At 42.4% G+C, this 16,306-nt stretch overlaps 1 protein-coding gene across 3 annotated transcripts; it reads left to right on the top strand.

Moving 5' to 3' along the window:
• Positions 1-35: 35 nt before the first annotated feature.
• On the top strand, positions 36-14,375 carry ammecr1 (AMMECR nuclear protein 1). 3 transcript variants are annotated; one of them, XM_079283433.1, is made up of 6 exons: positions 36-1,552; positions 6,660-6,770; positions 8,000-8,114; positions 8,393-8,483; positions 8,632-8,704; positions 9,375-14,375. In XM_079283433.1, exons 1-6 carry the CDS (start codon positions 1,056-1,058, stop codon positions 9,487-9,489), a joined length of 1,002 nt encoding a protein of 333 aa, XP_079139559.1. In that variant the 5' UTR covers positions 36-1,055; the 3' UTR covers positions 9,490-14,375. The 3 variants fall into 3 exon arrangements, with proteins under 3 accessions (XP_079139559.1, XP_079139560.1, XP_079139561.1); XM_079283435.1 differs by having other exon boundaries at positions 1,080-1,552; positions 8,608-8,704; XM_079283434.1 differs by lacking the exon at positions 6,660-6,770 and having other exon boundaries at positions 8,608-8,704.
• Positions 14,376-16,306: the final 1,931 nt, after the last annotated feature.

Genomic DNA, 16,306 nt, shown 5'->3' with positions numbered 1-16,306 from the left:
CTACGCAGGATGTGTAGCAACTGGACGCAACGCACTTTCTGAATCCGCTTCCGGCGTGCAGACGACACCGATGCTTGTGCACACACACAAGCTGATCACAGGCTTTTCACCCGAACAGCGCTGAATGGTAGCAGCTGAGCGGCGGGTGCGGAGCGAGGGTTGCCAAACCCGGAGGATTTCTCACGGCTCGCGGACTAGAATGCGCTTCTATATGTATCCCCATGAACGGATGACAGCCTCCGAACAAACCTACACTGAAAACTTTCAGTTCTACATTTGACACGGAGCTGCCATTGAGATTTTTTTTCCTCCTTTTTTTTAAACCAGGTCCAAGAACAGGCGTCATGCAGGTGCAAACTGTGGGCTAACGTTACTGAAATGATTTGCTCGGCGCTGACGCGTTTCATTGTGCCATATAACCCCGCATTGTCAGATGCTATTTTACTCTGCGTTATCCCAGCGTCCGGAATATTCCAACATACTGGGCCTGTTGTGCAATTAGAAGTTCGTGAGGCAGTGGCAAAACACGCTGGTGCAATGAGAAGCTACGCTGTCCAAGGCATTGTGCGCAATTCGTGCTGAAGCTTATGGGTCCTGCGTACTCAAGCTCCCGGCTTCCACTTGAAGAGGTGTGCGGCTGGGCTACAGCGCACTGGCTGTCGGCTTCACATCTGGACCGCCCGACTACTGTCATCTGCGGCCTGTTCCGACTGTGCACTCCCTGAACTTGTATGTTTTAAGGGGATCGGCTGGTGTCGTGTTAAGGAAAAGGGGCGAATATTTGGCTTGGACTTGGTATTATCGGTGATCCACTGGAACACCGTGGTCCAAAGCTGGACTGGCTTACTACTCGTCCAGCTATGGATTTTGCGTAGCAAAGTCACGCATTTTTAAAGGCAACGCTAGGGTGACATTGCAGTCTTCTCACCACATCGGCTATTTCGTCGTCCGAAAAAAAAAAGAGTGGAAGTGGAGTATTGTCCGTCGCACGTATCAGCGCAGTGGGATTTCTACGTCTGCTCGGCGTCCCCCTCACCCTTCCCGCGGTGACGGTTATGGGTCGGAAGCGGTGTGTCGGTGCAGATTGTTCCAAGATGGCGGCCGGGTGCTGCGGGGTGAAGAAGCAGAAACTGTCGGGATCGCCCGGGTCGGGGGGTCCCGGCGGGGTGGGGGCGGGAAGCGGGGTGGCAGGAACCGGACATTGTGGCTCGGAGTTGGGGATTGGCTCCTCAGCCACCGTTGCAGCAGCGGCGAACATGATCAGATCCAACGGCCTGGGGGGACCCGGGGGTAACGTTAGCAGCAGCAGCAGCAGTAGTAGTGGCGGTAGTGGCGGTGGCGGTATCAGCGGCACGAACGCTCTGTCCACAGCGCCGGCCGGTTACTCTTCATCCGGCCTCTCCCCGAATATCAGCTCGGGACCTGGTTCGGGAAGTGGAGGCAGGAAAATGGTCGTCTCCGCGGAGATGTGCTGCTTCTGTTTTGACGTGCTTTATTGTCATCTGTACGGATACCAACCTCCGAGAACACCCAGGTTTACAAATGATCCCTAGTGAGTATTTTTTGTCTTTTGTTGCATGTCAAAGCTCGTTTATGTAATCTCTAAACAAATTTATTTTGACGGGATTGCCTCTGGATGCCGCTTCGGTGTTAATGGCACAAACTGTCACATCGAAAAAACATTTTACTTACAGTGAATTTGATGTGAAAAGCTCGCAATCGGAGTTTAATTTGGTAAAGTTGGAATTTGCGGCCTGTCGAACAGACTGTCGGCACTGGCCCGCAGCGGCGCTATGCTAACGTTAAAATGAATGATATATGATATTACCATGCGATGTCACCTATCCCTGAATGAAGAACTCTGATTTCCTTTAAGATGTTCCGTCGCTGAGATTACTTGGTGAAAGAAATGTTGGCGATACTGGTTGTGTAACTCAAAAAACACTGGGTAGCGTTAGCTAACGTTAAGCCTGTTTGCCACGAACGTTAGCTAACTATCTTAGCCACTAACACTTAAAATAAAGGTTAGAACGAGAAAGATAACATCATATTGTTTGGTTCAACTGAAGCGATTTTGCTAGTTAAGATATAACCCTTGAACCACGAAAATGCTAAACATATAAAGTTCAATTAGAAGTCTTAATCGTTTATGTTGCCCTCAATGAACTCTGGATTGCCACATACAGGCTTAGCTGTGTTAGCTACGAGCTACATTAGCTTAGCAACGAAACACCAATGGGCTTGCGGTAACGTTAATTAATTAATTTAACAGTGTATGTCTTCAAAGTCGCTCTGTTATCACGAGCAGATAACTGGCCATACTACTCGCGCGGTTTACAGCAGGTTTTGTTTGGTAACGTCAAGTGTTATGTCGAATTAATGGACACTAACGTTAACAGACTTTAGCACAAACCAACAAAGAAAATGTGGTTCTTGCTAAGTACTAACTAAGCAGTCTCAAGCGTTCCATATGCCCACATTTTAACTAAATAAAAAACATTCACTGTTAAATATAACAAACACATATAGTGTTTAATAATTTAAAGCATTCACTGAAAACTATTTTTTTTAAATATTATGAGCAAATTAACAGTAAGATTAATAGTTTCCTGCCGATAACTGCACTCCTGCACCCTCCACTGAAACATTTTGACCCAACCTTAGTCGAGCGTTGTAATGTGATAGCAAATGACTTTGCGGGCGTTTTACTTACATTTCGAGAAACTGAAGGGATCGCAATTACAGTTTAATATTCCTGTGTATTGACCTGAAGAGAGAAAAGACACTTTGGAATGACAGGGACCATGTTTAAATGCATCAGCACGGTCAAAACAGTCACCGGAAATGCTTTTTTTTTTTCTTTCTTTTTTTTTTTTTTATAAATGTGTCTTTCTATTGTCATGTAACACATTTAAGTGACAGGCACTCTTTCACGTCACCATGCTGACACTAAAGATGTTTCATACATTTCAGATGCTTATGATGGGTTGTGAATTGGTGTGTATCTATGTAAACAGTTTCAACACTCTCAGGGTGTTTGCAGGTAATCATTATCTATTATGGGCAACGAACCCTCATACACACTATATGAAAAACAATCATGCTATGTGGCATGCTTAACAGTACAGCCCCTGTCTGAACCTTAACTGTCACAAGCACACACACGTCAGTTATTTTTCAATACCAAAGATAAGGAAACACAGCATGATGACCTTCTTGCATGTTAACCCTTTGAGGAAAATGCAACACATTGGAGACTTTAATTACAAGTGTATCCTTAAAAAAACTACCATACTAACATCTCTTATCGAGTGTCAACTTAAAATCACCTCATCAAATTCCAAACAAAAGGCTTTACACATTCAAATTTGAGAACCATTCAATCCTAACAGTGATGTGGCAAACGCCGAACAATGACTTCACATGTCCCAGACAGAGTGGATGCAGCTCGCTGTACCGCGTTCTTGGTGTCTGCTGTAATAACTAAAAATGTGTCAGATAATGGAGAAATGCATAGCCAAAACTTCATTTCATACATTCTGGATTTAATAAATGGCTGCCTCTATTAATGAATGCACCATTTAAAACTTGCTTTTGAGGACCCTTACTTCATGGCCCAGTCCCAATATCCATGCTAATCATTAAGCCTTCATAAATATTAATGCTGCTGACTTTCTAAGTAGTACAATAACAGCTTACTGTTGAGCTGTAAAAGCTCCTTTTGATCGTAACAGATCATTAACATAATGATGTTGAACAATGTAGACTTGTGAATTTCCCTTTTGTATTTTTTCTGTCATCGTTGGAACACTGTAAAGTGTGTGTGTAATCTCCTCAAGCGGGGACACATGGAAAGTGTTCATAAAGGGCTCAGAAAGCCATTGGATGCTCTAGAAACTCACAAATTCTGGTCTGTGGTGTCCTCGACACGCCCTTCACTTGGGGTTCTTGTCAGAATGAATTATTGAAATGCTCAGAACAACTCCAACATTTGACATAGACACAGTGCTCTGCAAAGTTAGCCGGTAAACAAGTCAGGGCCTCAAATCAGGAACATTTCGTGATCTTTTTTGGGAGACAGTGGTACTAAAATTCAGAAAGAGGAGCTCTTGCTTCTTGTAAATGTGCTCTTTATCTTAAGTCGTAATGGTAAACGCATCGCAATTGTGGATCCCCTTGAGTAGTGTGTTGTTGCTGTTTAGACCGGCTGTTGTTGGTATTCAGCAATTTAAAAAAAAAGCATACACTGAGAGCTGTGACTCAATATATACGCAAAGGTAGCTGCTTCAAGAAGCACCAACACAGCAGACATTTCTTAACTTTTTACCTCAAGAAGACCAACGGACCACGCTAGCCAGCCAGCTAGCGCTGCTGCAGGTACGTTAGCTTATCTCGACAGCTAATTTAGCTAGCTTACTTTGGATGACTGGTTGTATAACTTAATAAGGCAAATGTAGTCTCTTGTTGGGTAATGTTAATTGATATTTCTACAATCTAATGCTTGCTAACATAGATGCGTATATTGTATGCTACTTACATTTTGTAGCTTTATTAAGCTAAACATAGTTAAAGATTGCAATTCATAAGTTAAAAACTTGCTAGCAAACATGCTACCTTGTTAATGCATGTTATCGCATCCATTGTGCAACCAATTGGTGAACACTAGAAATCTTGTCTTTCCTACGTCGACCCTTTCCGCTGTCGTTACCCCTCTTTTGACGACAACACCAGAAGACACCAGTGTTTCCTTACTGGAGGAGAAGGGGGAGATGTTCCAGGAAAGGTATAATGAAGCCACAGCACAGTTACCATGCACAGGTTCTCTGAGGAACTGCTGGGTGAAACTCCTGTAAGACAGCAAAGTCTACAGCGGTGGCAATTAGAAAACGCATCGTTTTTCATGAGACTATTTGCACCAATGGCCTGTATGTAGCTGTCATTTTTTTCCCTTTGTAATTAGCTTTTATTTTAATTTTTTTACTGGAACTTTTGAGTCAGAAATCGAAATTTTGGTTTTGTAAAACAGTTGTTTCATATGTGAAGAAGCTAAAAATAAAATTTAAGATATGTTCAAAGAGAAAATGTCTCATGTATGTTTCTTTTTGTAAAATTGGAATTTCAAAGCCTTTTTTTAACAGTATAGCTAAAGACTTAACGGATTAAACCAAAAACATCACAGACAAGCAAGTGTTGAAGTATCAGTATTGGTTCTGGTATTGAACATTTCTTCACCAGCGAAACACGCCAAGCTCTTATCCCCCCTTTTCACCTTTTCTCTTTAAAATGTTTCATTTTCATTCATAAAGGAAGAGAGATTGAAAAAGGTCACCAAGTAGCTGAATAAGTAGTCCCACCTACAGAAACGCAGAGGCTTCGTATTGATCCATTTATAAAAAAAACAATTAAGTCACAAAAAAGTCTTGCGTTAAATAATCGGTTACCAAAGAATTAATCAGTGATGCAAGTAACTGCTGAAATATGAAGGTGTCGATCTGAATTTGAATTTAACTGATGCCCTTTAAATTGGACTTGTGCTCATTTTAAAGGGAGGGAGGAAAGAGTGGAGCCCTACTATGGTATGTTACGCCAAGTTCACACTACGCGACCTCCAAAGTCGTCAGATCGCTGTTCCGTCCACACAATTTGCTGCTCTGTAATCGGGAGTCTAGGGAGTGTGTGGTTTTCACACTGCATGACTGACCGGTGACAGGTTCACACATCACAAGATCCTCCATTTGGAATCCAAACTAAGTTTTTCATGAAAACGCATGCAGACGTCTTTGCTAGATTTGCCTCTGATCTGAGGCTTTTGTCCGGCAGCTACAAAAACTGTCAGCGAGTGGAGAATCCGGGCTGAAGTCGCGTAGAGTGAACAAGGCATTACTTGGCATCGGAGGACAAGCGACAGTAAATCAGTGGGATTAACTTTCCGCAGTGGAGATCAAAAATGAAATCTTCATTTACTGTCGAGCATCCCGGGCAGAAGCGGTCAGGGTCACAGTGGATCTGAAGCATCTTGACGACACACAACAAAATACACAATCATTGTAGTTTTGTGGCAGAGTACACTGAAACACAAAAAAAACCCACTTTTGGTTGCATTGAAGTGCGAGTTATGCAGCCAGTGTAGCCCGTTATAATGGGTAACTCTGTTTGCTCCACCAGACATGCATACAGTGAACACTACTTATGCAAACACAAATGCGATAGCTTTGACCTGTTATCATCGTATACTGTGATGGAGAACTGTTGGGTTCTGTTATGCATTATTTATTGGGTTATTCATTGTCATGAACTCATTTAGTTAATGAAGACAAGTGATACATTTTTATATCTGATCATGTCAGAAATTATTAATGTGATCAATATGCTAGGCTAATTTATATGCTAATTTATATGCTATTGTAGAAGCAGTTGCAGGATAAACAAGTTGGAAAATCCCTCTTCATGAAAGGTTACTTTTAAAAAATAAGCACATGGTCCGATGTTAAAGCTTATCGAAGACAATTGTTCATATTCCACCAAAAGTGAACAGCTGTGACATCAGAATCGACCGATGTGTGCTACTAACCAACTTTTGTGTCCTACAGGAATGTACAATGGATGTGCACGTTATTCAAAGTTCAGCTGCTTAAACATGGTTCCTTGTTGTTTTTCAGCCCGCTGTTTGTCACATGGAAAATAGGCAGAGACAAGCGGTTGAGGGGTTGTATAGGTACATTTTCTGCCATGAATCTGCACTCAGGACTCAGGGAGTACACCCTTACCAGGTAAGCAACAATACAAAGTCACTTTTCTATGTTTCCATGCTGCAGACCGATTGCTGCAACGGTACAAAGTGAAGTAGTAGTAAATTAAAGTGAACAACAGGGATATTAGAATTTAGACTCCCATCCCAACAAGGGTGACTTTGTACCAACAGTCGTAGTAAATAACCCCCGGAACTGACAGTTTGCCTGTGCATGAGTGCAAAAAAAAACAAACACAATATCTGTTTCTTATAGTATTTACTTTTTTGTTCTGTTTCATTCATGTAGCTCGCTGTAACGCTGTGTGGAGCGCGTATTGATCCCAGGTCCTGGGGCTTCAAAAAAAATATTCAAAAGTTATTCATGTCTTTTTAAGTAGGTTTTTCCATGAACCATCTTCCTTTGACATATACTTATTTTAGACAAGTGGATACAATTTACTGTCTTTGTGTAAGCACTTTCTTTAATAGTCAGACAAACTGCAGTTACAGTATGCTGGCAACACAGTTTGTTATCAACACCGATGTGATGTAGAAGATGCCAAAAATACTTTAGTGTCTGACATGGCAGTCCTGAGATTTTAAAAGGACAGGCAGTGACACAAATGAAATGTATTGACAACTCAACTATAACTGTAATGTATGTAAATATGTTTTTAATCCAAAAAAAAAAAAATGTAAAGCTGTGATAATAAAAGAGTCCTTGTGTAGTTGTATTTGGGAAGTCCAGACAAACGCAGTGACACGGGTTAAACCCACGTTGGTGGTTCATCCGGCTGGTGGGTTGAACGCGGGTTGGGCGCTACTTTGCTTTGGTGGTCGAGTGTTTTAATTAGTAATCTACTTACTGATATTAACGTCTAACGAACGAGAGTGTCTTCAGTGCACACATGGCCGTCCGCAAGTACCTGCTGTGGAATTTCTTCACCAGCATTTTTTGAGCTGAGGGCAGACACGGCTGACGTGTCACATGTATGTAAACGCACACACAGTCTCCTACCGGTGCTGTGTACAAATATACACATTACAAACGTCAGGTCAGCAGCAACGGTCAGAGTCCATGCTGCGAACACGCTGGTCTCTGTACGGCCATAGGTCAATCTATAGCTGAGACTAGGCATCGTTGATCCATCATAACATGTTGGAAATTTGCCCTTTAGTCTTAAAAAAATATGAAGTGATGAGTGCATTGCATTTTCAAACCATTGGATGCCTTGTAACAGTGTTTTCTTTGTGCTTCTGTGCCCGCAGTGCCCTTAAAGACAGCCGCTTCCCCCCTATGACAAGGGATGAGCTGGCTCGCCTCTTCTGCTCAGTGTCTCTTCTCACCAACTTTGAAGACGTCGGTGATTACCTTGACTGGGAGGTAAGACATGGTTTGTAAAAAAAAAAAAAAAAGAAGGTCCTTCTGCAAATTAATACACAGCAGCTCCTCCACATTGTATTGAGGTTCATTTTTTTTTTTTTCAAAGGTAAATTCTAATCATACTGTGACTTATTTGAACAGTTGCGAATACATTGTGTTTGGTAGCAAAAGAACAGTCGTCTATATTGGATTAAAGCGAGTTCACTTTACAACGTTGACTTTGATCGACAGAACGATGTATGGAGTTAAACATACTTTGTTTCCTTCTTGATTTCTAGGTGGGTGTTCACGGTATTAGGATAGAGTTTTTCAATGAAAAAGGATCAAAGCGCACCGCCACCTATCTACCAGAGGTTGCAAAGGAGCAAGGTAAGAGCCATTCGTGCCCCTGACATCTCAGCCTAATCTGCTTTATAGAGAAGACAGTGTGTGTTGTGCCCAATGTGTATTTTTCAGCAATGTGTAAAGCGATTTAAACTCTTATTTCCCAAAGGTTGGGACCACATTCAAACCATAGATTCCTTACTACGAAAGGGAGGTTACAAAGCTCCCATCACAAACGACTTCAGGAAGACCATTAAGTTAACCAGGTAAGATTGCCCTAACTGTATTACCCACAGACACCGTGTGTCACTGATGTGCACTCTGTTTTCCACATACATTCATTTCGAACCATGTCCCCGAAAATAAGACGGGGAAGTCCTAAAACTTCACCTGAGGGGACCAAAGTCACTGATAAATGCATATGAATATGTATGGAAGAGTTTTGCCAGCCCAGAGTAATTTATTAAACTGAAGATAAAGATTTAAGCATACATTACAGCCTCCGCCCCTTAAAGGGGAACTCCATATATTTGCTGCATTTGTGAAATATTGAGCAATATATGGCTTTTTATGGCTCCAGAGGCAGCTGTGTGAAATCTGACTACCGTGGTGTAGCCTGTTACAATAACTCACCCAAATGTCCAAATTAACTGTGTAGGGTTGAGTTGCAAGATGGGTAATGTAGGAAGAACAATGGATGGCATTAAAAAGACAATATCTCTGCTTGTGCTGCATCAATTTGATACATTAAAAATAAAAATAAAACTGTCCAATGTGAGACCAACGATGCTGAATATGTGCAGCGCTCATAAGAAATCTTAGTTGTTTAGTCCGAGATGTCTTGGTCCTTTGTTTCGGTGCGGACCGTGGCTGATCCTAGCTTTCCTAGCGTTAACGTCAGCCAGCCTTCACAGACCCATCTCGTCTCATCCTCAGGTACCGTAGCGAGAAGATGACAATGGGTTATGCAGAGTACATCGCCCACCGCCAGCACCATCACTACCAGAATGGCATCGGGCACCCTCTACCACCCTACAACCATTATTCCTGACAGCGAGCCGCATGACCAATCATTGGACCTCTCCGCGGACCTTTTCCCAGGAGAGCCCACCCCCTCCTGGTCTAGCTATTTCTACTACTGTACCATTTTATGATGATAGTTTCCGTTGCCGTGCTGGCCGTCTCTCAGACGTTGACATGGCAACGGGTGGCAACGAAGCATCATTTGATTCTGGCAAGAAATCCACATTTCTGTTTCTTTGCCCGTGGTTAAGTTTTTGCAGCATATGTATACCCATATCTACAACGCCCCTATCTATTAATATTTTTGAAAATTAAACGACTATTAGATTGTTTTCAGCAAACCTAATCCGGTGTTTGATTCTGTGGATGGAAGGAAGTCTTTTTCGGTGGATTAGTCTCGCGCTGATATTGTTTAGGCTTTGCTACAATTTTACATAATCTAAAAATAAAAACATCTTATTTTTTCCTTTTCTTTAACTTACTATCCAGACATGTATGCCATGTAGCAAGACAACTGCAGTTCTCAAAGGCTGTGTCGTCTCTATTCTGACTCCTCTCAAAAAACACAAAAAACCCCACAAAAAAGCGATTTGACTGTTGAGCCTTGTTAACTCTCGTAGTGTTGTAGTTGGAACTATATATATCGGGATCTGTATACTCCAAAGTCTAGATAGTGGGATTGTGATGCCCTTTTGCTGGTCGTGTGTATTGTTTGCGCTCACAGTCGTGTGTGTGGGTATAGATATTGGTCTGCCACAAGATGAAAACCAGTAGAGTGAATTAGAAATTTGATTTTTACCTAAAGATTCCCCACAGAGATGGTTTTGTTTCTGAAAATCCTCTCCTCGGTATTTGTAGTGTTTAGTGGTGGAAACCTGTACACATCGGACTGAGTTTCAGCCGCGCTCCCTCTTTTCTGTTAAACTTTTTTAAATGTACGGTACTCTGCGGAGGAAGCCATGTTGTCTGAGGATAATCACGTCAGGGCGGGGGATTTCTTAATGTCGAAGTGGATCTTGATTGCCTCGCATTGGAGAGGGTGAGCAGGCGCCACTAAAGGTCCCTAACGGGAAAAACAAAGACAGAATTAGCATGAGCAGTGCGTTCATTTGAATTGACTGTCTGTTGGTTTCTGAGTTTACTGGCAGGGAGTCACTTGACATGCTGTAGCTAAAGCCATATTCTCTTTTTATTCCACACTTTGTAATAGTAACTAGTTTGGATTGAAGTGTATGTGTGTGTGTGTGTGTGTGTGTGTGTGTGTGTGTGTGTGTATATATATATATATATATATATATATATATATATATATTATTATTAGAGATGGTCTTCAATCTCTGAATTCAAACTGACACCAGTCAAACCCACCGGTTTCAGTCGGATGCCGACCACATCGCCCGTATTGTTGTGAAAACTTTGTCTTGCCGCTTCAGATTATAGCTAACTACTTGTCACTCACTCGTCACAAAGGGAGCGATGTAACTAACACGTTTGTCATTTAGGAACGCATTGTCGTCGTGCTTGTCAGATCCTGAGGCAGGTGCAGCAAGTTGATTTAGTTGTGCCGGTCCCCCCCCCTCTGCAGTTCAGGGAGATACCCGTCTGATCTGTGTGTCCACGGCGCAGGAGTTGTGGTCTGTTTAGTCAGCTGTTGGAGCAAACACAGTTGAATTAGTTGGAGCGGAATCTCTGCGTGGGGCCCGGCGGCTTGCAGTTAAAGTCCACAAATAAAAAGCCAGGGCTTTGTTGGGACTCAAGAAGCCATTTCTCATCCAACGATTACTTGTTCACATCCACGCACTCACACGCACACAAACACACACTAGGCTAGTTCACGTTCCAGAGTGTTTGAACTGTCGAGGATCACCGCGATCCGCCTGCTTTGGGTTCGGCTTTAGTTCTGCTGACTGGAATGATTTTGAGAGGTTCTCGTTGCGCGACGTCTTTCTTGGTAACATCCTTTACTAACTGACAGGTTATTTTTCTTTATGCAAAAAAAAAATAAAAATGTCAAGGGCTTTTGGAACTCCATCCACAGTAACCCGAAATGACCCCGATTTAAGTTGTGTTGCCTTAAACGAATGATCTAGTAAATGATGGACTGACGGATGACGCTCCGACTGCTCCTCTGTCCCTGGGGTTTCGCTCACTCCCGCCTCCCCATATTCACACCACAGTGTAGGAAAGGGCCTCAGATGTTGTGCTCCTCACTTGAATGCTAATAGCTTCTCGTGCATAGGGGGGCTCCTGTATGCCTGCAGTCTCCTGTCTGCCGGCAGTCTCCTGTCTGCTCACGTCTTACCCAGCTGCTGGTCCTCAATTCTTTCGTTTTTTGAAAGCCCCACATAAACACATTCTCTTAAAAACAATGTCGGGCACTGTGGTGTCGTTACCCCTTCAATGTTTGAAACCCACGGGAGGACGGCTTCACGCCTCGACAAATGTACGCTTTCACACGATGCACACGCTACATCAAAAGCTGGGAAAGAGGAGCAGTCGGCCGTTGAACGTTTCCCGGTCCATTCAACACAGCACAACCTGAATTTCTTCTGCTGCAAAACCAAATTGACCATGCTCTTTTACATATACGTCGTTGTATACACATGCAATGTATTTAGTTGCATGTATGAGTATGAGACCTATGGTTTTATCCATGATATGCTTAGACGCTCTTATTTAACCATTAAGAGATTTAAAAGACAAATATGGTGCTATCGGACCTCATATTGGGGTGGTCACAGCTCGTGACTGGTCATGCGGACTCATTGATCATATCATACTTAAAGATGCTGCATGTAAGATTTTCTCCCGAGTGTGTCGCTGTGAATCCAGTTTGTGACGGCACATTCTTAAAACTGAAGGATGTGACCGATGCAAACGGTAGCCCCAAAGCCTCTGGGCTTTCATTCACCAATGCGGGCAACAACTTTGGGATCAATTCCCTATGGGAAAAACAAGACTGCTATTCTAACACATGGTAATGAAGAAGGAAAAGGTCCCGGCAGCAAACACCTCATAGGGGCTGCGCAATGAACCGTTAATTAATGGCCGCCATTGCGATTTCACAGCGACATATTTAGAGAAAGTCCTACATGTGTTACCTTTTACTATCCTTGATATATGCAGATCTGTTCAACAGGTGTTTTATTTTTATTTTTAAAATTCCTACCAGTGCAAGTCAACACCCCTGCAGGTTTGAAAGGACACGAAGTCACACGTAGCCTCCCCCTCCCCTCGATTACACCCTACACTGTGGCCCAACCTCACGGCCGGGTTTGTCAAGGTGTGTCGTCCGGTAGACAAGCGGCAGCAGTAGTGACCGTCAGCCTCCTCCGGGAAGATGGGATGCTGCTTTTTTTTTTTCAGAGCGCATCCTCCGCTTTCCTTTTAGCTGCTCCATCCTTATGACCTCTGTAAAGGCACGGTTTTGGTTCGTCGACGAGGCCCCGTTGCCGAGGCAGTCGCAGACCCCCCCTCGAACTATATGTCGAAGGTGAGCGTCTCCTGTAACGGGACGCAGAGCTAATGTTTTACGTAGAACGCAGAAAATAGTCCTGCTTTCTGTACTGATTTTAACTGTTTAAAGCATTGATACCTCATGGGATACTGTGGAGCGACATGTGTAGTTTGTTGTAGCAGATTGAGATTTGGTTCCATACCAGGGTTATAGAGTTCAGCCTCAGCATTCCTTGTGTGGTCATTCTCATATTTCGTTGAATGCTCAAGCTCATGTTACCTTCGGATGATTGACTGAACCAAAGATGCCAGCGGCCATGCCCAAATGCTGCTCTTCAGGCCTGGCTTCCTGTCCTTCCAAAAGAAACTCCTGCAATTGACAATGTTTTTGTTTTTTTTGTCCTTTCTTTCTCAACTGTCTTGACTTATTGAGCGACCCAATTTTTCAATGAATTTTCATTGAGTCCATCTCTGAAGCCGTACATGGCATCAATGATGGTTAAATAAAATGGTTGCAAATTGTGGTTACAGTACTTGTTTTGTTTATTATTATTATTAGTAGTAGTAGAATTATTAGTATTATTATTACTATAATTTACAAAAATGAAAATCCCATGGTGTGCCTCCTAGCTTTATGGGTTCATAAATGTTTTTTCCCTAAAGACCAGCAGTTATAATTTGTATAAAAGATGGATTCCTTATTTTTTATGCCATTAAAGATGAAAAAGCCTGTTTTCGTTACTCTGGACCCAGTAGCTGCACTGGGATACAATCGCACTGATAGATGAATAAAAAAAAGAATAAATGAATTAATAATAACAAATGAAATAAGAACTACAATAAACTTGTGTTTGAAGCTTTTATTTAAAAAAAACAAACTAAAAAGCAAAAAAAAGACAATGACTGTTTTTGTACATCAAAAATAAATTCTTTTCAAAAGAATATTTTGGATCTAGTTTGAAAATGATTTTAGTGGTTTTCTATGTTCTGAAATTTTGAGACTGACTTCTAAGACATGTTGCTGGCCTGATGGGCTGGGAGGGTTGCCTGGTGTAACTCCTCGTACCAATTTTAATTTCTTTTCCTTTTGATATTTGGATCTTTTTTTTTCTTTAGTAACTTGGGAAAATGTTGATGGAATAATATGAACTGGGAACTTCAAATCCATCCCCTGTAGAGCTAGACCCTTTCTCCTTTCCTATTGAATTGCTGTTGGTGTGACAATATTTGAAATGGGCATTTATTAAGATGATATCGCTCCAAAAGAAAAATAAACACAAACAAAAAAAGCAAAAAAATAAATAAAAAGATGAAAGCAAAACAAAAGTGTTTGGAGGGTTGAAAGAATATATATATAGATGGGTTATCTGAGTAAGCAATGGCTGTGGAGATAATGTAGTTTTAAACATTGTTATTACCTTTTAAAATCATTTATTCAATAAAAAAATACAAAATCAACTGAAAAGAGAAGACGTGTCATTCTGTTTTCTTTCAGCACACACGCCTACAGATAACTACAGGGTTTTGGTATTTCAAAATTAGAAAATGTGAGTTAGATCCAGACAACTTTCAACACCAAATCAATGTGTTTAGTTGATGAGTGATTATTGGATTATGCCATTTGGTCATTTACAGTTCACACTTCATTCATGCTCGTATTCAGCTTGATCCATGCTGGTCAGTGTGCAGTTGATGCCGAATGGCCTCAAATGAAGCAACAGGACGATGCTCGATAGGAGCCGTCATAAAGTCTGACCTCGTGTACTGGTCGCCTTTTTCGAATGCTAAACTTGCTGTCACCAGTTTTCAAGTTTCTTTCGTAGGAAATAGTTCCAATGAAAACTGGTCCACAGTGAAGTCTGTGGATAATGCTTGCTGTATATTTCATTCGCACTACAGTCGTGGGTTTGGGGGCAGATACCAATAGAGCGTGCTGTCGGCTAAATGAGGATTTTCTTGTTCCAGTAACATAAAGTTGCCATTGAGGGCACCACAACAAGCTGTGCAACATTTCTTTTACAAACCCGTGGTTTAAACGGAACAAGGACGCTCTCAGTCACTGAAAAAGTTCTTCATGTGTCGGCAGATACAGAACATTATCTGGGCAAACATCTGCTGATGAAGATCATGTGATCTGATCGAAAGCTCTGCTACTAAATGGAGCTTGAGGTGAGATTGTGTGGTTCGGTGGAAACAGAAAATCCCAATCCCATCAGCCCCAGCTGCTTATTGTGTTTAGTGCTAATTAGCAAATTGCTAACTCGCTAAACTAATATGGTATGACATTAGCATTTAGCTCAAAGACCAGCTCACCGGGATGTAGACTCATTCTTTGTTTTAAAATATATGTGGAAATGACACTGCCTTCATGTCAATTTAGATTTATTCCTGCACTACTGAATAGACAACTGTTGGCAAATTATAGAAAATAACCAGCAACAAAAATGGGTACAGGCCAGTAGTTGGGTGTTTGTGCAATCTTGTTATGAATTACAATGTGTCGAGTCCATTTTGTGAGTGCATCATCTCTCTTCGTCATTCTCGCTTTTAGATTTTGAACACTGTTTCTCCGACCATTGCCATTTTTAACGTTCCATACTCTGGTGCTGGTTACAGCACATGCTCGGCCCGACTCTCTGCCAGTTCCTCCACCCAAAGTACTCGGCACCAAGTCAGGAGAAGTCTGAAAATACATTGCTGCAGGTTACATGATATTCAGGCCCAAGCGCTCGGAGATAGTCGACTGGTTCAGTCTGCTGCTGCCTGTATGGAAAGCACAACCGGTGCTGGCCTGAGATCAACTCCAACCAGCGCTTTACTTGCTCTGCTGAGTCAGATGGACGTCCATCTGTCTGAATAAACAATACCGAGTGGACTTCGAACTGCTGTTTTAAAGTCCACTTTCATTTCACCAGGCCTTTCCATTTGTGTTGAGACATGAGTCAACTTTATCAATTCCATTACCTGAAGCAGTGGTTGTGTTGACCGAGTAAGTGACGATGCTTCTCCGCTTCCTTCCATCTGCTCTCAAATAACAGTGGAACCGTGTGAATCAAGCTCATTTCATCCCTCAGATGTCCCTGTGCTGTGTGCGTGTCTGCATCCGTCACGACCGCTTTAGGAGAGGAGCAGCATACATGAACACATGTTCAATCCTTCATCCTCTCTCAACTTGAGACCTCTTTGCAGCCACGGGTGGTTTTAGATCGACCTCTCCTCCCTTAAGTGTATTGACGTGAGGCTACAGGCCAGTGGAAACTCCCGTCAGTCAACGCGCTGCTTTGTAACCCGTGTGGCCTCACAGAGGACGGTGTGCCCAAACACCCGTTACAACAGCTGGAGTTTGAGTCTGGCAGCAACTACGCTTCAGTATAGCTATGTGATGTGCT

The sequence above is a fragment of the Melanostigma gelatinosum genome (assembly GCF_949748355.1).
Source record: "Melanostigma gelatinosum genome assembly, chromosome: 14".
Lineage (NCBI taxonomy): Eukaryota > Metazoa > Chordata > Actinopteri > Perciformes > Zoarcidae > Melanostigma > Melanostigma gelatinosum.
The sequence above is the reverse complement of the archived record's forward strand: the minus strand, read 5'-3'. Positions and strand labels throughout refer to the sequence as shown.

Excerpts from the sequence above, each read along its gene's own strand:
- ammecr1 (XM_079283433.1), top strand. The coding sequence starts at position 1,056 with ATGGGTCGGAAGCGGTGTGTCGGTGCAGATTGTTCCAAGATGGCGGCC. Across the intron at positions 6,771-7,999 it reads AGGGAGTACACCCTTACCAG|TGCCCTTAAAGACAGCCGCT; the intron begins GTAAGCAACAAT and ends CTGTGCCCGCAG. Across the intron at positions 8,705-9,374 it reads AAGACCATTAAGTTAACCAG|GTACCGTAGCGAGAAGATGA; the intron begins GTAAGATTGCCC and ends TCTCATCCTCAG.